This window comes from Diabrotica virgifera, chromosome 2 (assembly GCF_917563875.1).
Source record: "Diabrotica virgifera virgifera chromosome 2, PGI_DIABVI_V3a".
NCBI classification, from domain to species: Eukaryota; Metazoa; Arthropoda; class Insecta; order Coleoptera; family Chrysomelidae; genus Diabrotica; species Diabrotica virgifera.
The window spans coordinates 93,297,705-93,318,602 of NC_065444.1; the positions used below are offsets into that span (position 1 = coordinate 93,297,705).

Here is a 20,898-nt window from a genome sequence, read left to right on the forward strand (position 1 = left end):
CTAAAAAGCCAAATGTCAAACTTAAGGCAGTGTCACAGCCACCTTTACTTTACAAGCCATGAAGAGAAAAATGCAGCGTCGCAATTGATGACGTCGGTAGTCTGACTTTCGGGCTACCGCTTTCAAAACCACAATTTTAAAGTACAAATTCAACTAAAATTTATAGTATTTTTTGAGTCGAACAGGAAAATATATTAATTAGAAGCTTTTACAAAATCAAATTAAAAGTAATTCCTTGCAAGTATCGTTATCAAAAAAACAAACAATGACAAGAATATGTGTAAAATACTTTATTTTAAATAAATAATATCTTATTTTAAATTATATACAAAATATCACTAAAAATAACTAGGTATAAAAACAATTGCTCACAATGTTTGATGTGCATTGTTGGGGTTTAAGAGTAGATAACTTTCTTTTTTGTTATCGCCCTTATCGTTATTTTTCTTTTATACTTTTCTGAAGATTCATTATTTTGATGGCTGTTATTTTTGTATAATTATTTAAAACAATATTACACATAATTTTTATAGCAGCAGAATAAACTTTGAAGGCATTTTCTCCACATTCACACTAAAATTCAAAATTTAAATGAAATCCTTCATGCTGTTGTAAATTTTTCATTACCAAAGATCATAAAGGTTTGTTCCAACACGACCCAGAAACCGTCCATGAATGATCACGATAATCTGACGTTTCTTGGTCGTGTTGGAACAAACCTATTAACATCAGGTGACAATAATTGTTTTGCAAAAATAATTTTTTAAAATTGGGAATTTTAATAATAAATTCAAATGTTGAACAAAAGTGATAATAAATAAATTTTACCGAATCCGTTGCTAAGCACAAAACCATCCCTTTGCAAATAATCATAGTAATAATCTGCTCCAGTTGTCTCTTACAATGCTTTGATATTAAGCTATCGATATATTTTCTCAACAGATAACAATAGATTTGTTCCAACATGAACTTTTGGACGGTCCAGAAACCGTCACGAAACTACTTGTACCGTTTGTTGTGCGCATGTTCGTAATTGTATCGCCCAGTTATCGTCCCATGACGGTAATCATATATTTGTCATTTTTGTTGGTGACAGCTTGTGTGCTTTTAGTCGATTAAAGGCTCAAAAACTTTAAATAATTAAATCCTAGTGCGCAAGTCAGTCCAACCAGCACATTATGCATTTGCCCGATTACTGAAATGATCATCACGAAACCGTCACCGAAAGATCACAATTCTTGTTGGAACAGTGGGAAGGACGATCCGATGACGATCATATTTTTGTTGGAACGGATTTTGTTTACTGCGCAGAAGCGTTACCGTTTCGTGACGGTTCTCGGTCGTGTTGGAACAAACCTAATATTACCAATTACAATATTAACAATTAAATAAAAACTTTAAACTAAGTAGGTGAATTTATTTTATAATAATTGCTTTTAAAAATTATGAGGTGGTCGGAATATTTTGCATAACAATATACATTCTGTGCACAGGATATATACCACATTTCATTTATTTAATTTTGCAGTCACTTAAACATTAAAAAATACGTTTTATACAAACGAAGAGCACAGGGGGAAAACAAGGAATGACACATTTTATACATATTAAGATAAACACCAATAAAGGTTTAATTCTTATGATATCTAAAAATTACTTAGGAGATTATTAGCAGAATTCTAGCAATTCTGATTGTATAATATTAATCTATATTAATTTAATAATGCACCAAAAAACTGTTAACATTCCTTATAAGGTTTGTTCCAACACCGTCCTGCGCAGTACCATGGAACGTATTATTTCGTTCCCATGGAACGTTAATTATATAGTAACGCACGTGATGGTTACATGACGGTTCTTCGTTGTGTTGGAACAAATAATACGTTCCATATGGTACTGCGCAGGACGGTGATCGGTACATGGACGGTTTCTCGTTGTGTTGAAATATACAAATCGAATAACAACATATTAGTTATTTTTAACTATTTTTACGTATATTATACAGTCTTATGCGTTCCTCCCCACTCACCCTGTATATGCAGATACATTCAATTTAAGAGAAACTTTATGATCATTTCTTGTATGGGATTTCACTAGCAGGAATAACTGTCAAATGGGATTTCAAATTGCGTAGATCCGGTTTTTTCTCCGGTGTGAACTTTCGTGTGATCAGTTAAATGAAGTTTTTGAGCAAAGTGCTTTAAACAAATTTCACACTGATAAGGTTTTTCTCATTTTCTCCAGTGTGTACTCTTAAATTTTTTTTAAAGCACCTGCTTGACTAAACTGCTTAAAACAAATTTCACACTTGTGTATGAATATACGCGTATAAACTGAATGTAATACGCATTTGAGTACAAGGGAAAATGAATGAAAAATTAAAGAAATATGATATTCAAATTAAAGGTAAATGACAATGTAGAGAAACTGAAAGAATAAAAAGGTACAAACAACAGAACAATTATTGTCAAAATATACCAAGCAGGTCGATCAGTTAAGGCTGTATGACACTATGCATTTTCTTGTATCATTTCTAATATCGTTTCTGATATCGTTTCTTGTATCATTTCTTGTACGTACATTTGTGCCCTGTATGACACTATGCAAGTTCTTGTATCGAAAATTGTATGAAATTCGGCACGTGATTGGTCGAAATTTTGTTTGTCACCCTGTGTCACGTTATGGTAGTACTGCATCTACAGCTGATTTTAAGGATTTTATAAAATTTATAAACTTTTAATTAACATTTTAATGTTAACCAGAATTTTACGTTGACTGTTTGAGGTTGATTATTTGTGTTTCTATTTTGTTTTGATATTTGTGCTAAAATATTTTCATTAGAATTATCTTCAGTTTGATCCAAATTAGGAACTATTGTATTTTCGTCTATTAAAAAATTATGCACCATGAAACCTAAATTTATAGTTTGAACCTTACTAGGAGCTAAATATATGGTTATTAGTAGAACAGTAGTCCATCAAACGGTATATTAAGTATCAATAAAAGATTTATAAATAATACCTACAAAAACACAAATAAATTCATCAATATATGATCCCATTTTCATTTCAGCCGCCATTATGAGTAAGTAATTATGACATTTTAGATGTTTTACCAGCAGGTTTTACGTTTTTGCTCTTTGCGCAGAAATTGGCGCAGTTCTTGTACAAGAATCTGTGTCTGACTCAAATTCTTGTATCGTTTCTGATATCGTTTCTTGTATCTGTGTATGACACTATGCATTTTTTTGACATATCAGAAACGATATTAGAAATGATACAAGAAAATGTATAGTGTCATACAGCCTTTAGCCACGCGGGCAAATGGTCCACCTCACTTCGCTTCGATATGCTCTAGTTCGTGTGAGTTCAAATCGTGGACCGGTGAACAGAAAACTAAAAATGGCTAACGAAGCGAAGAATATATTGCAAAGAAATCAAGGCACAAGTAATTAACGCAACAGAAAAGGTGATATGCACAAAAAACAAAACAAAAAGAGAATGATTCGATAACTAGTGTATGGAGGACATTAAGCACAAGGAATCGAGACAACAAAAATATATGAAATGAAAAGGCGTTAGTAGTCCAGAAATGCTAAGCATTCCGGTGTGATCCAAATGGTCGCATAATAATGTACACCGCCAAAATCAGAACTGAACCTGACTTCCGCGTTTATCTCTAGAATGGAAAGAGATACAGAATTTTTTAACTTGATCATGTGAGCTGTCTTTACTTTCAACCCCAACCGGGGGTAATCTAATGGCTATTGATATGAAACGCAAAAAGATTTCGACATTCGCTCGCCTATCATAATTAATCAGATCTGTTAGGAATTACATCTTATATTGTAGGTTTGTGTGTAGAATTTGGTAGTGTGTACAGTGAACGTGTAGCACGCAGTGTTAGGGTCGCGCATGCGTTTTTGGTAGTCGGTAGAGAGACTGAGAGACATATGAAGATCACATCGAACATCGCAAGCAATGGAGAAGCGTCGTGTAATGTAGCGTAGTTAGATATAGAGAAGTTAGCATGTAGTTTGTAGGCAATAAAGTACGTTGAAACATAAGCCGTTGATTAATCCGATCCACAATCCTTTTCTTAACAAGATCATTATTTTAACTTGTACTAACTAGGAACAAGAAAGAAATAAAAGAATAGGGAAAAGGGCATAAAGATAAAAATCTAAAATGCAATTCGAAATGGAATAGTTTATGAAATTTTTATTATATATACAAATTGGATAAAAAATATTACAATAGATGTAAAATATAAAATAAACATTTTGTTGCTTGATAAAACAAATTTGAAAAAACAAACATGTGTCTATTTTTCAAAAGCACTATTTTACATTCCCATTACATCGCTTTTATGTTCTACTCTTTGTTGTAGAAACGTTACTTTGACAAGGAAAATCTTCTAAAATAAACACTTCGCGATAAACTTGCATATACGTGCAAATAAATTCAATTTAAGAGAAACTTTAAACAAATTTTAACTTTATGATCATTGCCGGTTTAACACCTAACTTCGAGCCCTGAGCGCTGGAGGTTTACGGGCCCCCTTCATTGCTATTCACTGTCAGTTTTTTAACAAGAAAACACATGCATTTTTAAACAAGGAAGAAGATTAGGAAACGTAAAAAATAATCCAAAGAATACATTTCAAAACAAATAGAAAACAGAAAGTTGACATGACAAACAAAAAAACACCTTCTAAAAAATACATAAAGACAAAAATTATATCACTTTTTTTCTCCAGTTCTTCATTCATACAATAGTGATAATGTGTCTAGCTTTTCTTGCCCAAATTTGACTTTAAATATATGTTTTTATTATTTTTAACGCCAAAAAAGACCGCTCGCCTGATGCCTTAGAAATTTGTGCCGTCAAATAAATTTGCTGTAAAGTTAAAATATTGGGAAAAGTTGCCTTTACATCCTGGATGACATCAAATTTTTCATAAATTGTATGTTTATTCAAATTTTGGCATAACGTCACAAAATGGGTAATTTCATTATGCAAGTTCTCTTTTGTTTCATCAACATCTTTTTTATATTTCATGTTACATATAGCATTCGATTCTCTTTAAAAGATCTTGAGTAATATTGTCGCATATAAAATTAAATACTTCGATTCTGAATCTCTCTTGTCCCTTTAAAATAATTGTTTCATTTTCACCTGCTTCATCGAAAAATATTTTTCTTTCCTTTGGTCTTTGAAGGTCTGCTGTATAGTAGATGTATGAGATTGAGATATCCTCGCCTTCGCAAAAGAAAGTTTTCGCTTCTTGTTCAATTTCGCTAAACTCATTTCTTACGTCTCCAACAAAGCTCAAAAGAGATGCCAATAATTCTACTCCAATTGACACGTTTAAGTCCACAGTTTCTAACGTTTTGCTTGTTGCATTCACTCGTTCCAAAATTTGTGCCCAAATCAGTGTCAATAGAGCTGTTTCAAGGGTATCCAATTTATTATGCAATACCTTGGCTTCATTTCTAACTGCTGATTTTTCATCTATATTATTGGTTAACTGGTATCCTGGTCACCTTTATTCCTTGAGGTATCCTCTAACTACTCACCAATTTTCATGAAAATCGCTGGAGGTTCAACGTAATCGGAGGTGAAAACCTTCAGTGACTGCACTATCAAGCGTGTATTCGCAAATGTCTTTTTAAATGACTTGCTTGCGAAAAGTGTTTTAAACAAATTTCACACTGATAAGGTTTTTCTCCAGTGTGCACTCTCAAATGTATTTTCAATTTACTTGCTGTAATAAACTTCTTAAAACAAATTCCACACTTGTGAGGTTTTTTTCTAGTGTGAACTTTTATGTGTTCAGTTAAATGTCATTTTTGAGCAAAGTATTTTAAACAAATTTCACACTGGTAAGGTCCCACATAACAATTTCATGTTCTTAGTAGATTCATAGAACATACTTTTCAGAAAAAGTATATACTGAGAATGTGCGTAATTACCATTGCGAATGTGCAGAGCAGATACTGAGTATATACTACATTACAGTACTTAAACGTTCTATGTATATACTTAGAATGTACTACCGAACTTCTTTTCAGTATATACCAAGAATGTTCTTTTTAGAACATTCCAAGGATGTGCTATAAACCTTCTATGTGTATACTTAGAACATACTACCTAAATGCTATAAACCTTCTATTTATATACTAAGAACGTACTACCGCACATCTTTGTATGGGAAGAATATTATATTTTTAAGAATATTCTAAGAAAGTGCTATATTGCTTAGAAGTATGTTTTCAGCATCACCTAATCTCATCTTAGGTTCTACTGGTTCTACCAAATATCTATTTACATATTTTAATTGCAAATGAGAATGTAGTTAGTACCTACATTCTACAATATTACTTAAAAAGTAAGTACATTTTTATAAATTTTAGTTATTTATATAAATCATTATATAATATTTAGCTAAACTAAACTATGCATAATAAGTAACTAAAATTTATATAATACTTATATGTACTTACCTATTTAAGTAATATTGAGTTATCAAAATAGATTATGTATATGTATTTTGAAGCACCGCAAACAAAATAAACAGATTATGTATGTTCTTTAGTCCTAGTACTACATCATTCGCCTTCATCCTTAACACTGCATAGATCCATAGATGATACAAATAATGAAATAATGCCTGTTTTCTTTTTCATATTTTACGGTTTTTTCCTATCCCTGTTCCATTCAGGTAAGAATAGAAATGGTCAGAATATGATGGGGGGGGGGGGGGGGGTTATGAATGTATTGTGGAAATAACAAAATCGGTGGTCAGTGTTGCCAAACGGAGAGAAATTTCCCTTTTTGCGGGAATTTTCAACATAAAAGGTGATAAAGGGAAAAAGTTAACTCAAAAGGGAATTATTGTTCCAGTCCAAATTGTAAAATATTAAGAAAAAATCAAAATATTTGAAAATAATTCAACATATCTTCTCAGATTTTGTAAACAGGAGGGAAGTTTTTTTTTATAAAAGTGGGAATTTTTAAGGTAAGTTGACGGAAAAAGCTTACTCGACGGTTGGCAACGCCAAAGCCTTTGGTTGCTTTGGTTGTGCAGTTTGGCACGTTTTGGTTCTGCGAAATGGCCTATTGAATTGAATGTACCTAAATTCAAATTCCAAGGATGTAAAAATACTAATGATTCATGATAAACTCGAAATGGTAAAGTCATTTCAATTATGAAAACGAATTTTTAATAGTATCTATGTAAACGTTAATACAATTAATGTTTAAACTTTTTTACCCTACAATAATTTTGAAATGAAATTCGTCCAATACTACCTACATACATAAATTTTATTAATTATGTATTCTAAAAAATAACGAAGTTGATAATCTATAAGGCTAATATTATACTTCCTATACATACAAATTATTTTTAAGATATTTTAAAAGTATCTACTTATAAGTATGTGTTAAGAATGTACTTATAAGTATGTGTTAAGAATATTCGATAAAGGTATATTCTAAGAATAAACTTTTACGAATATTCCGAGATCCTACGTACACGAATATACTTAGTATATTCGGTACGAGAATATACTTTGAAGTATATGCAAAGAACATGAAATTTAGAATGTTTTTTAAGGTAGATGCTATGCTTGTACTACACATATACTAAAAAGAATATACTCCGACGAATGTTGGTAGTATATGCTTAGAACATGATGCGAACATCATTGTTATGTGGGGTGTTTCTCCAGCGTGGACTCTCAAATGCCTTTTAAAAGTATCTTCGTGATTAAATTGTTTAAAACAAATTTAACACTTGTGAGGTGTTCCTCCAGTGTGCACAATCAAATGATTTTTCAATTTTGACCTTTCAACAAATTGCTTAAGACAAATTTGACACGGGTAATGTTTTGCTCCAGTGTGCACTCTCAAATGCCTTTTTAAAGCACCTGCTTCCTTAAATTGCTTAAAACAAATTTCACACATGTGAGGTGTTTCTCCAGTATGTACTCTCAAATGTGTTTTTAAATGAGCTCTTTGACTAAATTGCTTAAAACAAATTTCACATTTGTGAGATTTTTCTCCGGTGTGAACTTTCGTGTGATCAGTTAAATGAAGTTTTTGAGCAAACGGTTTTAAACAAATTTCACTCTGATAAGGTTTTCTCCAGTATGTACTCTTAAATTACTTGTTTGAGAAAAGTGCTTAAAACAAATTTCACACATGTGAGGTGTTTCTCGAGTATGCACTCTCAAATGTCTTTTGAAATTACTTGCTTGTCTAAATTGCTTAAAACAAATTTCACACTTGTGAGATTTTTCTCCGGTGTGAACTTTCATGTGATTAGTTAAAGAAGGTTTTTGAGCAAAGTGTTTTAAACAAATTTCACACTTATAAGGTTTTTCTCCAGTATGAAATCTTAAATGTATTTTTAAAGCACCTGCTCGACTAAACTGCTTAAAACAAATTTCACACTTGTGAGGTTTTTCTTTAGTATGACTCTCAAATGTACTTTCAATTTACTTGCTGTAATAAACTGCTTAAAACAAATTTCACACTTGTAAGTCTTTTTCCAGTCACAACTTTCATATTTTTGTCTAATGTGCGTCCTTCAGCATGTGAATTAATATAATTTGCTTCGTGAGATGAATGTTCCATTAGTGTTCCCATAATTTCCATCTTGTTCTTTTGGAGATAATCTAAAAACCAAACTGAATGTAATATAAGCATTTCAGTAAAAATAAAATTATAGAAATACAAGGTAATTTAGTGAAACGGTACGATTTGGCAACACTGCTATAAAAAAGAGGTGACGTGGGCTTGTGTCTTAACGTTGTGAATCTAGAGAGTGGGAAGTTTACTTATCATGGAGACCATATGGAGACGTGGTCGGATTAACAACGCGCATTTACTGTGAAATCTTATTACAAAAATTGTGAAAATTTTGTGCCTGTACAACGAGCCATGATACTATAAATAACGAGATAGTATCTTCCCGTAGCGCAAATACGTCCGAGCTCGCGCATGATAACATAACTGGAGACCGGAAGTTGAATTTGAATTCTTGTTAAAGTTAAATGGGATTTGTATGCATTATGTGATGAAATTATTTAATTAGCAAAATAACATTAAACTTCAATGTATTAGCAAAGAATACTCCATCCAACAAGAAGCGAAAGTACCTGTCGGCTCCTTTGATATTCAGGGGACAGAAATATCCGTCAGAGAATGGTAGGGGTAATACTTCACACTACACTGAGAAAAGTAATGAGGAATTCGTTCAAGACAGTAGGAAATTTGAGTTACACTGAGAAACAAAGTAATAATTAAAACTATAGTGTTTTTAAGTTGATCTATTTAATATGAATTGTATTTTTTTTCTGTATAATTTAATATAACCTATATATCAATTTTGTACTGATAAGTAAAAAGGTTTTAAGTTAAAAATATCGATTTTGACTAAGTTTTGTAAACTTATATAAACGTGATGGATTTTTAATACTTAGTTGAATTTAATAGTTAATTTCAAAATAGAGATTAAAATTTCTATCGATTTCTATTACATTTTTTCGTACTAAAAAACTTGTCAAAATAGATATTTTTGACCCAAGACCTTTTAACTTAGTACAGAATTATACTTTCAAATTTTCTATGAACTTTGTCTTATGTTAATAACTTTTTTGCTTCCTTTTGAGAAATTTCTTTGAATGTCTGTTAACCTCCAACACCACCATATTCTCGCTGCACGAGGAAACTCTGCGGCTGAGGCTAGAATGACTTTATTCACCTTCGATTTCTTTCTGTGCATCTGAGGTTTCTGGAAACTCTGGTTGTACTGTACCAAATTCAACTTGCCTGGATATATAACAATTATTCCATCACATCTAGCATCTAATCCCTGGGAATTAATCTATCAGCTGACAATATCGAAGAAGAGGTAAAAGAACAAATCATTAAAGATAATAGAACGGCCCGATGCTTAAATGACACAATTTGGAAAAACAAACACGTAAGAGTACAAACAAATGCCCCAATAAGTCAGTTATTAGGCCGTTATGACTTATACGGCCGAAACAAGACCAGATACAAGCAAAACACACAGACATCTGGAGACCAACGAAATGAAGATCTTAAGAAGGATTGCTGGAAAAGGACTACAGTACAGGGTAAGAAGTGAGGAAATCAGAAGCATATATGTGGGGTAGACAATATAAATACCTGAGTAAAGAACAGAAAAGAAGAGTGGACTCAACATATAAGCAGGATGTTTTAATCAAGGATAGTAAGAATAGCCAGGGACAGGTCACTGTTAGGCAGAAGAAGTATAGGACGCCCAAGGAAAAGCTGTAATGACAATTTAGGGACAGAATGAAATGCACCGTTGAAGAAAAACAGGCAGTACTGCCTATATGAAACAAAGAAGATATCAGATCTAGCATCTAGCCACCTTAACCTGTTTCTTATTTTGTTTCCAATAGGATCCACACCTAATTTTATCGTATATACTGATTCCTAACATTATCTTTTTTAGTTATTCGCTAGTTCTAGTTATTAATAACTGCGGGTTTAATACGGAACTTAACCTAACCCTAATGAAGCTCTGCTTTCACACAAAATTTTCCAGTTTCAGCTGCATTAGCTGCTCTCTAATTGTTACCGTCTGACACATATCTTATGCCACTCTCACATATGCAGCTGACACTCCGTTCCTACTTCATACCAATAGGTTTCTGGTAACTTTGCTATATGCCTTCTCAAGATTAATAAACACTATGTGCAAGTCTTTCTCTTCCACTCGTAAGTGTTTCCCTCAGCTGCCATAAAATAAAAATTGATGTTGTGGACCTGCCTTGCATAAATTCAAAATGACTTTTATTTCTAGAACCGTATACACTAAAGTTTGTTACGATTTCAAATGTATTACGATGACGAAAACTTATTTTGAATAGGGTGCTAAGACAAATACTAAATGATCTGAACAAAATTAAGCAAATATTTGTTAACTGGAAGTAAAATAATACTATTGCAAATTACATAAAACACTAATAAAGTAGCTATGTTTAAATTGTTTTTATTCTTTATTAAAAATCAGGGAATAAATAATTTTAATAGATAGGTACGTAGATATATGAAATCACATAAATATTTGAAAATTAATCACATAATGTTTAAAAGGAACTTCTCTCATTGCGCTACGATCGTTTACCTGCTACGATTTCTCGGTACTGAAAAGAATTATTTGTTCACGATCTAGTGGGGCATCCCAGTACGAACTACGAACCACACAAGAAAATCCACCTTTGCGTGGAGCCATCACAATGAGAGTTTATCTTAACAATAGATATATTTACCCTAACAACACACAACATTCCAGGAATGTACTACCAAAGTTCTATCAATATTTGAATGTCTTGGACATTTAGGGAACATTCGGTGAACATCTGATTAAATTATTCCTGGAATGTTACCATAAGACATTCTGTGAACCTACTACCAATGTTCCTATATGTTCATTTTCAAATTCACGGCGCATGTATTTGTGCATGGTGCTTAGAGAGGGCATCACGTGACTAAAAACGACCAATGACCTCACTTCGGACTTCGGCGCTTCGGCCATCTTGGCATGCATCTTGGCCTTGGCCACCTTGCCGTGCGTGATCGTTGTTTGTTTTTATTTGTGCTTTTTAAGAATATTTTTTTAATTCGGATACTTTTATAATAACTTTAATAGCATTATTAACATAGTGCATAAAATCAGTTGGAGTAGCAGAAGCAATGTAGATAAAAAATCTGCAGGAATAACGTTTCAAAGGTTAGTACCTATGCAAATATGTAAACAAAGGCATGCCCCTATTTCAGAAAATATCCATTTATTATTTTAATAATTGCGAATAAGCCACAAACTTGCTTATTCCTAACAAAAATAGTAAATAGAGATAATAACAAACGGATTATTTGTAAAATTAATTTTTTTTTGCGTTTTTGCTAATGTATGCATTTATAAACAGGATGGTAGACCACACACTATAATAGTACCAACCAATGAATACACAGTATGAATAGTATAGTCGGTTCGCTAAACTTAGTCTGAGACACAACTGGCTAGTGATTTTAGTAAATAATTTTGACAATTTGGTAAAATTGGCAAAAAATAATAACCAAATAGTTAGTAATTTTGGCAAAATTGGCCAAAAACAAAAAAATTACCTACTAAAATCACTAGCCAGTTGTGTCTAGGGAAACGACTATACTAATAAACAATTTCTAAGCTGCTTTTTATAATATTTTGTGAGTTCATTAATCATATTTTTTATTTAAAACTAAAATTTGTTAATAATGCTCAGTAATGCATGTATTTTGTATTTTTAGCTTTCCAGAAGATCCTGCGAAGAAGGCATGAAGTATAGATCAGATTTGTTAATAGAGCAGTATGTTCAAAACATTTTTTAGAAAAAGATATTGACAGAACTTCACTTTCAACTGTTTGTTTGAGAGACTGTGCTGTTCCAATAGCTTATATCACACAGGTATAATATGCTTAACCCAATTAATAATACAATTACAATATACAGTTGGAAAAATTAAAGAACAGGGCTTTTCATTTACAGTCATTTGTTTCGAGCTTCTGTCATATGTCGTATAATCCGTGTTGTATTAATATTATACACAGATTATATAACATATGACAGAAGTTCGAAACAAATAACAATCGATGAAAAGCCCTATATAGGGCTTTTCATTCACAGTCATTTGTTTCGAGCTTCTGTCATATTTCGTATAATCCGTGTATATTAATATTATACACAGACTATACAACATATGACAGAAGATCGAAACAAATGACAATCGATGAAAAGCCCTATTGCTTTGTTCATTGTCATTTGTTTCGAGCTACTGTCATGTGTCACATATATTAATATATCTACGTCATACGTCTTTGGTTTGTATCATTGGTTATGTCAATAACATATGACGTAGATATATTAATATTATGTGACACATGACAGAAGCTCGAAACAAATGACTGTGACTGAAAAGCCCTATAACCATGAACGATCACATCAATCACTTATTTTGTATTTGCTGTCTTTTTCTATAAATCACAAACATTTGTTATAGAAAAAGATCATCATCATCATCATCATTGGCTCGACAGCCCTTTCTGGGCTGGGTCTTGGCCTGTTCCAGGATTCTTCTCCACTCTGATCTGTTTCGTGCTTTTTTTCTCCAGTTTTTTATTTTTAAGGTTTTTATATAATTTCCTATTTGTTCTAAAATAGAAAAAGATAGCAAATACAAAATAAGTGATTGATGTGATCGTTCATGGGTATAGGGCTTTTCATTCACAGTCATTTTTTTCGAGCTTTTGTCATGTGTCACATAATATTAATATATCTACAACATACGTTATTGGTATATACAATAATACAAACCAAAGACATATGACGTAGATATATTAATATTATGTGACACATGACAGAAGCTCGAAACAAATGACAATCGATGAAAAGCCCTATTCTTTCATTTTTACAACTGTAGATACCGTTGCTCTTCATTATCTACATCAGAGATTTAAGTTGACATTGTTGCCCAATTACAAAAAATTTTTGAATTCACTTTAAGTCCAATATATCACATAATTATTGCGAAGTAGATTATACAAGAAAACAGATTAATATTGAATGTAAATAAATAAAAACATCAGAAATAGAAAACAAGAATTAAGTTATAATCTTAAGTTAAAGTAAATAATAAAAACAATAAATATAATAAAACAAAATACTTATTTGTTTGTGAAAAAACTATTTCTTTGTGGCATTTTTGTAATTATTGTAACTATTTTAATGGGGAAATAAGCCACAATTTACTTGAAAAAATAACTTTATTATGGTTTCTACTTCCACATCGGACGTCGTTGTCAAAATACAAAATGTTTTATTATTTTCTTTATTAAATATTATTTATTATTTATTTAAATATTATTTAATTTATTATTTATTTTATTATTATTATTATTTATGCATATTATTACCTGTAAATATTTCTTCTGATTGTTAATTGTAAAGGATAGAAAAATTACCATTTATTTTTTCTTTTAGAATCAGCTGAGAGAAGTGGTCTACAAAAAACCAGGAAGGAAATGGAATATGTGGCTATGAAAGGCAAAAGAAAGGTTTATAAAGCAAATGTGACACATTTTTTATAGGAATATCAGTAAATTACATTAAAAAAATGTATGAAAAGATTTTTTGCAATAAAAATGTTTATATTTATCAAGGATGTATTATTTGGTATGGCCACATATCGTCAGTGATGTGACAATACCTCCTATCTGTTTTTTCATGAGATTTGTAAGATAGACTAAAAACTTGTTTGGGCCACCTCCTGTTTTCATATATTTTTTGACTTGTTTTGCAGTAAATTTAACTATCTATTTACTACAAAACAAGTCAGAACTTACGTATGAAAACAGGAGGTGACCTTAAAAAATGTTTTTCGTCTCCTGCAAACCTCATGAAAAAAGATATAGGAGGTATTGTCACATCACTGACGATATATTTCAGAGAATGTCTAAAAAATATACTGTGAATGTTCAAAGAACGTTCGTAGACATTCATGGAATGTTCCAACAAGACATTTAGTCTAAAAAATATACTGTGAATGTCCAAAGAACATTCATGGAATGTTCCAACATTCATGGAATGTCCCAACAAGACATTCAGTCTAAAAAATATACTGTGAATGTCTAAAGAACATTCGTATACATTCATGGAATGTTCCAACAAGACATTCAGTCTAAAACATATACTGTGAATGTCCAAAGAACATTCGTAGACATTCATGGAATGTTCCAACAGAACATTCTAAGAATATTTAAAATGCTGACACAGCACTTTCCTGGGACTTTCCAGGGACATTCGTGTGCATTTGGGGACATTCCAGGAATGTTTTCAATGTCCTGTGAGTACATTCTAGGAACATTCCTGGAATGTTTTGTGTTATTAGGGTATGTATTGAAACATAATTATGTACGTAATATGAGCAACTTAATAAAACATTTACCATACACAAATTCTTCATTTTAAATACATTTCATGTTTTTATTTTAAATACTCAATGCATAACAATACCCCAAAGATACGTCGATGATCAAAATCTCTGGTGTCGGTTTGGCTTCACTTTTGGTCATATGAGTACTCGTCCTCTCTCTTTCCTTGTCTAAGGGTTCAACAAACAGTTGTTAGGGGTTAGGTTGAGAAATAAGAAATAATACATGAAACATGGCGGATCGTACATGCGCAAAGAAATTTGGATCCTGAAATAGTCGATGCTTTCGCTTCTTGTTGGATGGAGTATTCTTTGGTATTAGAGAAAAAAAATTAGTGCCGAGAAAATGCGCGTGTCTTGTCAAAATTACTGTCAAAGATAAAATATAAAATACACTTAGTTTACAACCACGAAGAATTGTCCGCCCATCAAGTCCTTATTATCCTGCTAGCATAATTTGGACTAGAAATCATGTTACTGATGACTTTACAAATCATCCCTTGCAACGGCATGTAAGTAGATCAAATTTCAATTCATAGTCATAAACCTCATACATTTACATGTGTTTGCAGTCTTTTGAGTACTTGTTTTACTTATGGGTGTGCATACATATGTATTTGTTTGTCGTTTTAAAATTTTATATACTTTTCAAAATTTTGGCTTTCTTATTAGCATGTTTTAGTATAACCAGACATTGTTCCAGGGTTGGACAAAAATTGGTTTTTTAAGAAAAAAACAAAGAACATGATTTTTTTGTTTAAAAACAATGTTTTTTGTTTTAAAACAGTTTTTTTTTCATCTAAAAAAAACCAGTTTTAAAACAAAAAAAAAACGTTTTAAAATAATTACGTACTTCACTGGATTTCTAACGGGGATTCCCATAAACCTCAACTGGCACACCTATGGGATTCCCGCGTAGACGCGACCTGCGCGCACATGCAACGAGTGTTTAACCGTTTCGTTTCCTTATACCACGTGATATTATGTAAATCACATTTGCTATTCAGTTTGTCAGGATACGTCGAAAGCTTTAAGTTCTGCTTTATTATAATATAATTTCATATTGGTATCTTCGGTTCTATTTTAATTTCCAGTGGATAGTTGCAGTGTATACAGTGTAACGCAAAGCTGAAAGTTGTTGCAACAGCTTTGGATAAATGCCAGAGAAATACCTGCACCATAGCAGATGCACCAGACATTTGGAAGGACTTACTGTGTAATTTCCAGAGTGAAAGTCAAGCTCAACCTGACGATTGTAGCAACGTGTTGGAACTTCATAAAGCAGAAGCACGTTTTCAAATGGCTATAACAGATGCGCATTATTTAGCTTATTTATTAGACCCTCAGTACTTAGGTCAGAAATACTGTCATTTCGTGCCTTAGCACCGCCATTTAATAAACAATATTTGTTTGCAAAAATACAGTAGACAATTTAAGTTTAACATGGTCCCTAATAACACAAAACATTCCATGAATGTTCCTGGCATGTACACACAGGACATTGAAAACATTCCTGGAATGTCCCCAAATGCACACGAATGTCCCTGGAAAGTGCTGTGCCAGCATTTTAAATATTCTTAGAATGTTCTGTTGGAACATTCCATGAATGTCTACGAATGTTCTTTGGACATTCACAGTCTATTTTTTAGACTGAATGTCTTGTTGGAACATTCCATGAATGTTCTTTGGACATTCACAGTATATTTTTAGACTGAATGTCTTGTTAGAACATTCCATGAATGTCTACGAACGTTCTTTGAACATTCACAGTATATTTTTTAGACATTCACTGAAATATATCGTCAGTAATGTGACAATACCTCCTATATGTTTTTTCATGAGGTTTGCAGGAGACGAAAAACATTTTTTAAGGTCACTTTCTGTTTTCGTACGTATTCTGACTTTTTTGTAGTAAATAGATAGTTGAATTTACTGCAAAACAAGTCAAAAAATATATGAAAACAGGAGGTGGCCGAAACAAGTTTTTAGTCTATCTTACAAATCTCTTGAAAAAAACAGATAGGAGGTATTGTCACATCACTGACGATATGTGGCCATACCAAATAATACATCCTTGATAAATATAAACATTTTTATTGCAAAAAATCTTTACATACATTTTTTAATGTAATTTACTGACATTCCTAAATATTATAAAAAAATGTGTCACATTTGCTTTGTAAACCTTTCTTTTGCTTTTCGTAGCCACATATTCCGTTTCCTTTCTGTTTTTTTGTAGACCACTTCTCTCAGCTGATTCTAAAAGAAAATAAAATAAAAGGTAATTTTTCTATCCTTTACAATTAACAATCAGAAGAAATATTATTTACAGGTAATAATACGCATAAATAATAATAATAAAAAAATAAATATTAAATAATATTTAAATAAATAATAAATAATATTTAATAAATAAAATAATAATAATGAACATTTTGTATTTTGACAACGACATCCGACGTGGAAGTAGAAACCTTAATAAAATTATTTTTTCAAGTAAATTGTGGCTTATTTCCTCATTAGAATAGTTAATTACAAAAAAGCCACAAAGAAATAGATTTTTCACAAACAAATAAGTATTTAGTATTCATTATATTTATTGTTTTTATTATTTACTTTAATGTCCTACTGGTACATTATTTGACAAATAATGACATTTCGAAGTCTGTTAAGTATGATATAACGCCCTTGGGCATTAAATTTAAATAACGACTTAGATACTGTCAAGTTGACAAATATCAACCTAAGTAAAACTATGGTTACCACAATTATGTTACTACTGTTACTGGTAAATGTACTTATTTAAAAACTAATCAATTCAAAATTCATTCAAATTTTTCGCATATAAAGAATAATTTAGTCAGACATTAAACGTTGAAGGCACCACAGGTATTATAATAATAACGCTTTCGGTCAACGTATATCCCTCAGGCCCTTGTTAAAAACACCATTGACCTCAAGCGTTATTATCCTTATAATACCCTTGGTACCTTAATAACTGTAACATAAGATTATACCTTAATTCTTGTTTTCTATTTCTGATGTTTTTATTTATTTACATTGAATATTAATCTGTTTTGTTGTATAATCTACTTCGCAATAATTATGTGATATATTTGACTTAAAATGAATTCAAAAATTTTTTGCAGTTGGGCAACAATGTCAACTTAGATCTCCGATGTAGATAATGAATTACAACAGTATCTATATTGTACAGACTGTATTATTAATTAGGTTATTTATTTATTGAAATATACATCCACCAGGTATAAACCCATAAAGGTGTACATAAGAAAACTACATACATTGACTGAACACTTGATGACAAAATATAAAATAAAATAAAGAATAACCAAAAATGTTTCTGTTGTTAATACACATACACAATAATAAACAAAGACCTTAATAAAGAAAAATAACATGGCATCAATTCGATAAGCTATTGTGTATTTCGCGTTTAAAGATGTTAAAACCAAGAAAAAAAATGCATATACCTGTGTGACATAAGCTATTGGAACAGCACAGTCTCTTAAACGAACAGATGAAAGTGAAGTTCTGTCAATATCTTTTTCTAAAAAGTGTTTTGAACATAGTCCTCTATTAACAAATCTGATCTATACTTCATGTCTTCTTCGCAGGATCTTCTGGAAAGCTAAAAATATAAAATATATGCATTACTAAGCATTATTAACAAATTTTAGTTTTAAATAAAAAATATGATTAATGGACTCACAAAATATTATAAAACAGCGCTTAGAAATTGTTTATTAGTATAGTCGGTTCCCCAAACTCTGACACAACTGGCTAGTGATTTTAGTCGGTAATTTTTTTTTGTTTTTGGCCAATTTTGCCAAAATTACAGTAATTATTAACTATTTAGTTATTATTTTTGTTTTTGCCAATTTTACCAAATTGGCAAAATTATTTACTAAAATCACTAGCCAGTTGTGTCTGAGACTCAGTAGTACTGAGACTGAGTTTAGCAAATCGACTATAATATTCTGTGTATTCATTAGTTGGTACTGCATATTATAGTGTGTGGTCTACCATCCTATTTATAAAGGCATACATTAGCAAAAACGCAAAAAGAATTACTTTAGTTTTACAAATCCTATTGTTATTATCTCTATTTACTATTTTAGTTAGGAATAAGCGAAGTTTGTGGCTTATTCACAATTATTATTAAAATAATAAATGGATATGACCAATTATTAACTTATAAAATAAAATAATAATTCTTCTGATTTATGCCTTTTATTCACTTTGTTATATCTAGGTTACTTAAAAGATTTTTTATGAATAGTATTATTAGGGTATTAATAGTATTAATTTATTTTCTGAAATACAGGGCATGCCTTCGTTTACATATTTGCATACTAACCTTTTAATAGGGCTTTTCATTCACAGTCATTTGTTTGGAGCTTCTGTCATAATTGAAACGTTGTTCCTGCAGATTTTTTTATCTACATTTGTTTCTGCTACTCCAACTGCGTTAAAAACAGGACACCATTTTATTCACTATGTTAATAATACTATTAAAGCTATTATAAAAGTATCCGAATTAAAAAAATATTCTTAAAAAGCACAAATAATACAAACAACGATCCACCCACGGCAAAGCAAGGTGGCCAAGATGAAGATGCCAAGATGGCCGAAGCGAGGTCGTTGGTTGGTCGTTTTTAGTCACGTGATGCCCTCTCAAGCGCCATGCACAAAAATATATGCACGGCGAATTTGAAAATGAACGCAAAAGAAATAAATATAAATGCCTCTCTTGGGTTTTGCATAAGTTATAAGTATTTTTTTTATTAACAAAATCGCATTCCAAATTGAATATTCGCGAACAATAATTTTTATTACATTTGTATGTTTATAATATTGTATTAATTGAACTTGGGAAACTCTTTAAATTTGACATATTATTGCACTGTAGGCCTAAAGTGTCACTTAGTTTGTCTGGTATGTTATAAGTAATGTTGTATCTGTTACACGTATGTATTATTTCGCAACTTAAAATATAGGAACATTGGTAGTATGTTCACAGAATGTCTTATGGTAACATTCCAGGAATAATTTAAACAGATGTTCACCGAATGTTCCCTAAATGTCCAGGACATTCAAATATTGATAGAACTTTGGTAGTACATTCCTGGAATGTTGTGTGTTGTTAGGGGTGGCTATCTCAAAAACAGTTTATTTCATCGGAGTTGTTGCAGTTGACAACTCAATTATTTTCAGCAGTTGCATCCAGCGCTGGAGTGGACAGTCTCTTTTCTTCATATGGTCTAGTTCACTCGAAATTGAGGAATAGGTTAGGAAGTGACAAGGCTGCTAAGCTATGGTTCTTTTCATGAGGATTTTTCAGTGCGTCACAAATGATAGAAAGAAGGGTAAGTCCGTGATAATATACATTTATAACATTTATTCTAACATGACATTTTAGTTAAATCTGACAGTTGTCAAATTTTATTTGCAATTGGACATAAAAAATCAATCGTCTTTATTGCATTTATAAAATGGTATTTTCTTTGATTTGTCTTATAAATTTGTACAGATTATATTCGTAGATATATTATACCGGGTGTCCACTTATATTTTCCCCCATTTTAACTGCCTGTAACTTCTAAACGGTTCAAGATAGAAATATGCGGTTTTCGCTGAAATGTTTTATTTTAATAAAAGTTTTGTCTGAATGGATTGAATTTTATATATCGCTTTCAAATACGAAATAAAAAATGGCGGATTTTTGAAAAAAAAACTTTGTTGACATTTTTTTAATGGAACACCCAGTATATTTTTTTGTAAATTGAAAGAAAGGTCATTCACCTATCCAGCTATATAAGGTTTTTCAAAATCGGTTGTCAAA

At 31.3% G+C, this 20,898-nt stretch overlaps 1 protein-coding gene and 2 long non-coding RNA genes across 4 annotated transcripts in view; 1 reads left to right on the forward strand and 2 right to left on the reverse strand.

Moving 5' to 3' along the window:
• Positions 1-15: 15 nt before the first annotated feature.
• Positions 16-20,898, reverse strand: part of LOC114349481 (zinc finger protein 664-like) — a 54,055-nt gene continuing 33,172 nt past the window's right edge. Inside the window, exons 3-4 of one of the 2 annotated variants that reach the window (XM_050642730.1) lie at positions 7,723-7,765; positions 16-5,888 (exon numbers count right to left, since the gene is read on the reverse strand). In XM_050642730.1, the coding sequence (XP_050498687.1) occupies positions 5,846-5,888; positions 7,723-7,765 (86 nt within the window). In that variant the 3' untranslated portion in view covers positions 16-5,845. Of the gene's footprint in view, positions 5,889-6,755; positions 7,766-20,898 lie in introns of those variants that run through there. The other variant, XM_050642729.1, reaches the window with a different exon arrangement.
• Positions 11,482-14,257, forward strand: LOC126879564 (uncharacterized). The gene is made up of 3 exons (XR_007696121.1): positions 11,482-11,796; positions 12,354-12,511; positions 14,084-14,257. It is a non-coding gene; the product is annotated as an uncharacterized LOC126879564 (long non-coding RNA).
• Positions 17,111-19,925, reverse strand: LOC126879563 (uncharacterized). Its single transcript, XR_007696120.1, has 3 exons — positions 19,414-19,925; positions 18,527-18,684; positions 17,111-17,291 (listed from the first exon to the last, which is right to left on the reverse strand). It is a non-coding gene; the product is annotated as an uncharacterized LOC126879563 (long non-coding RNA).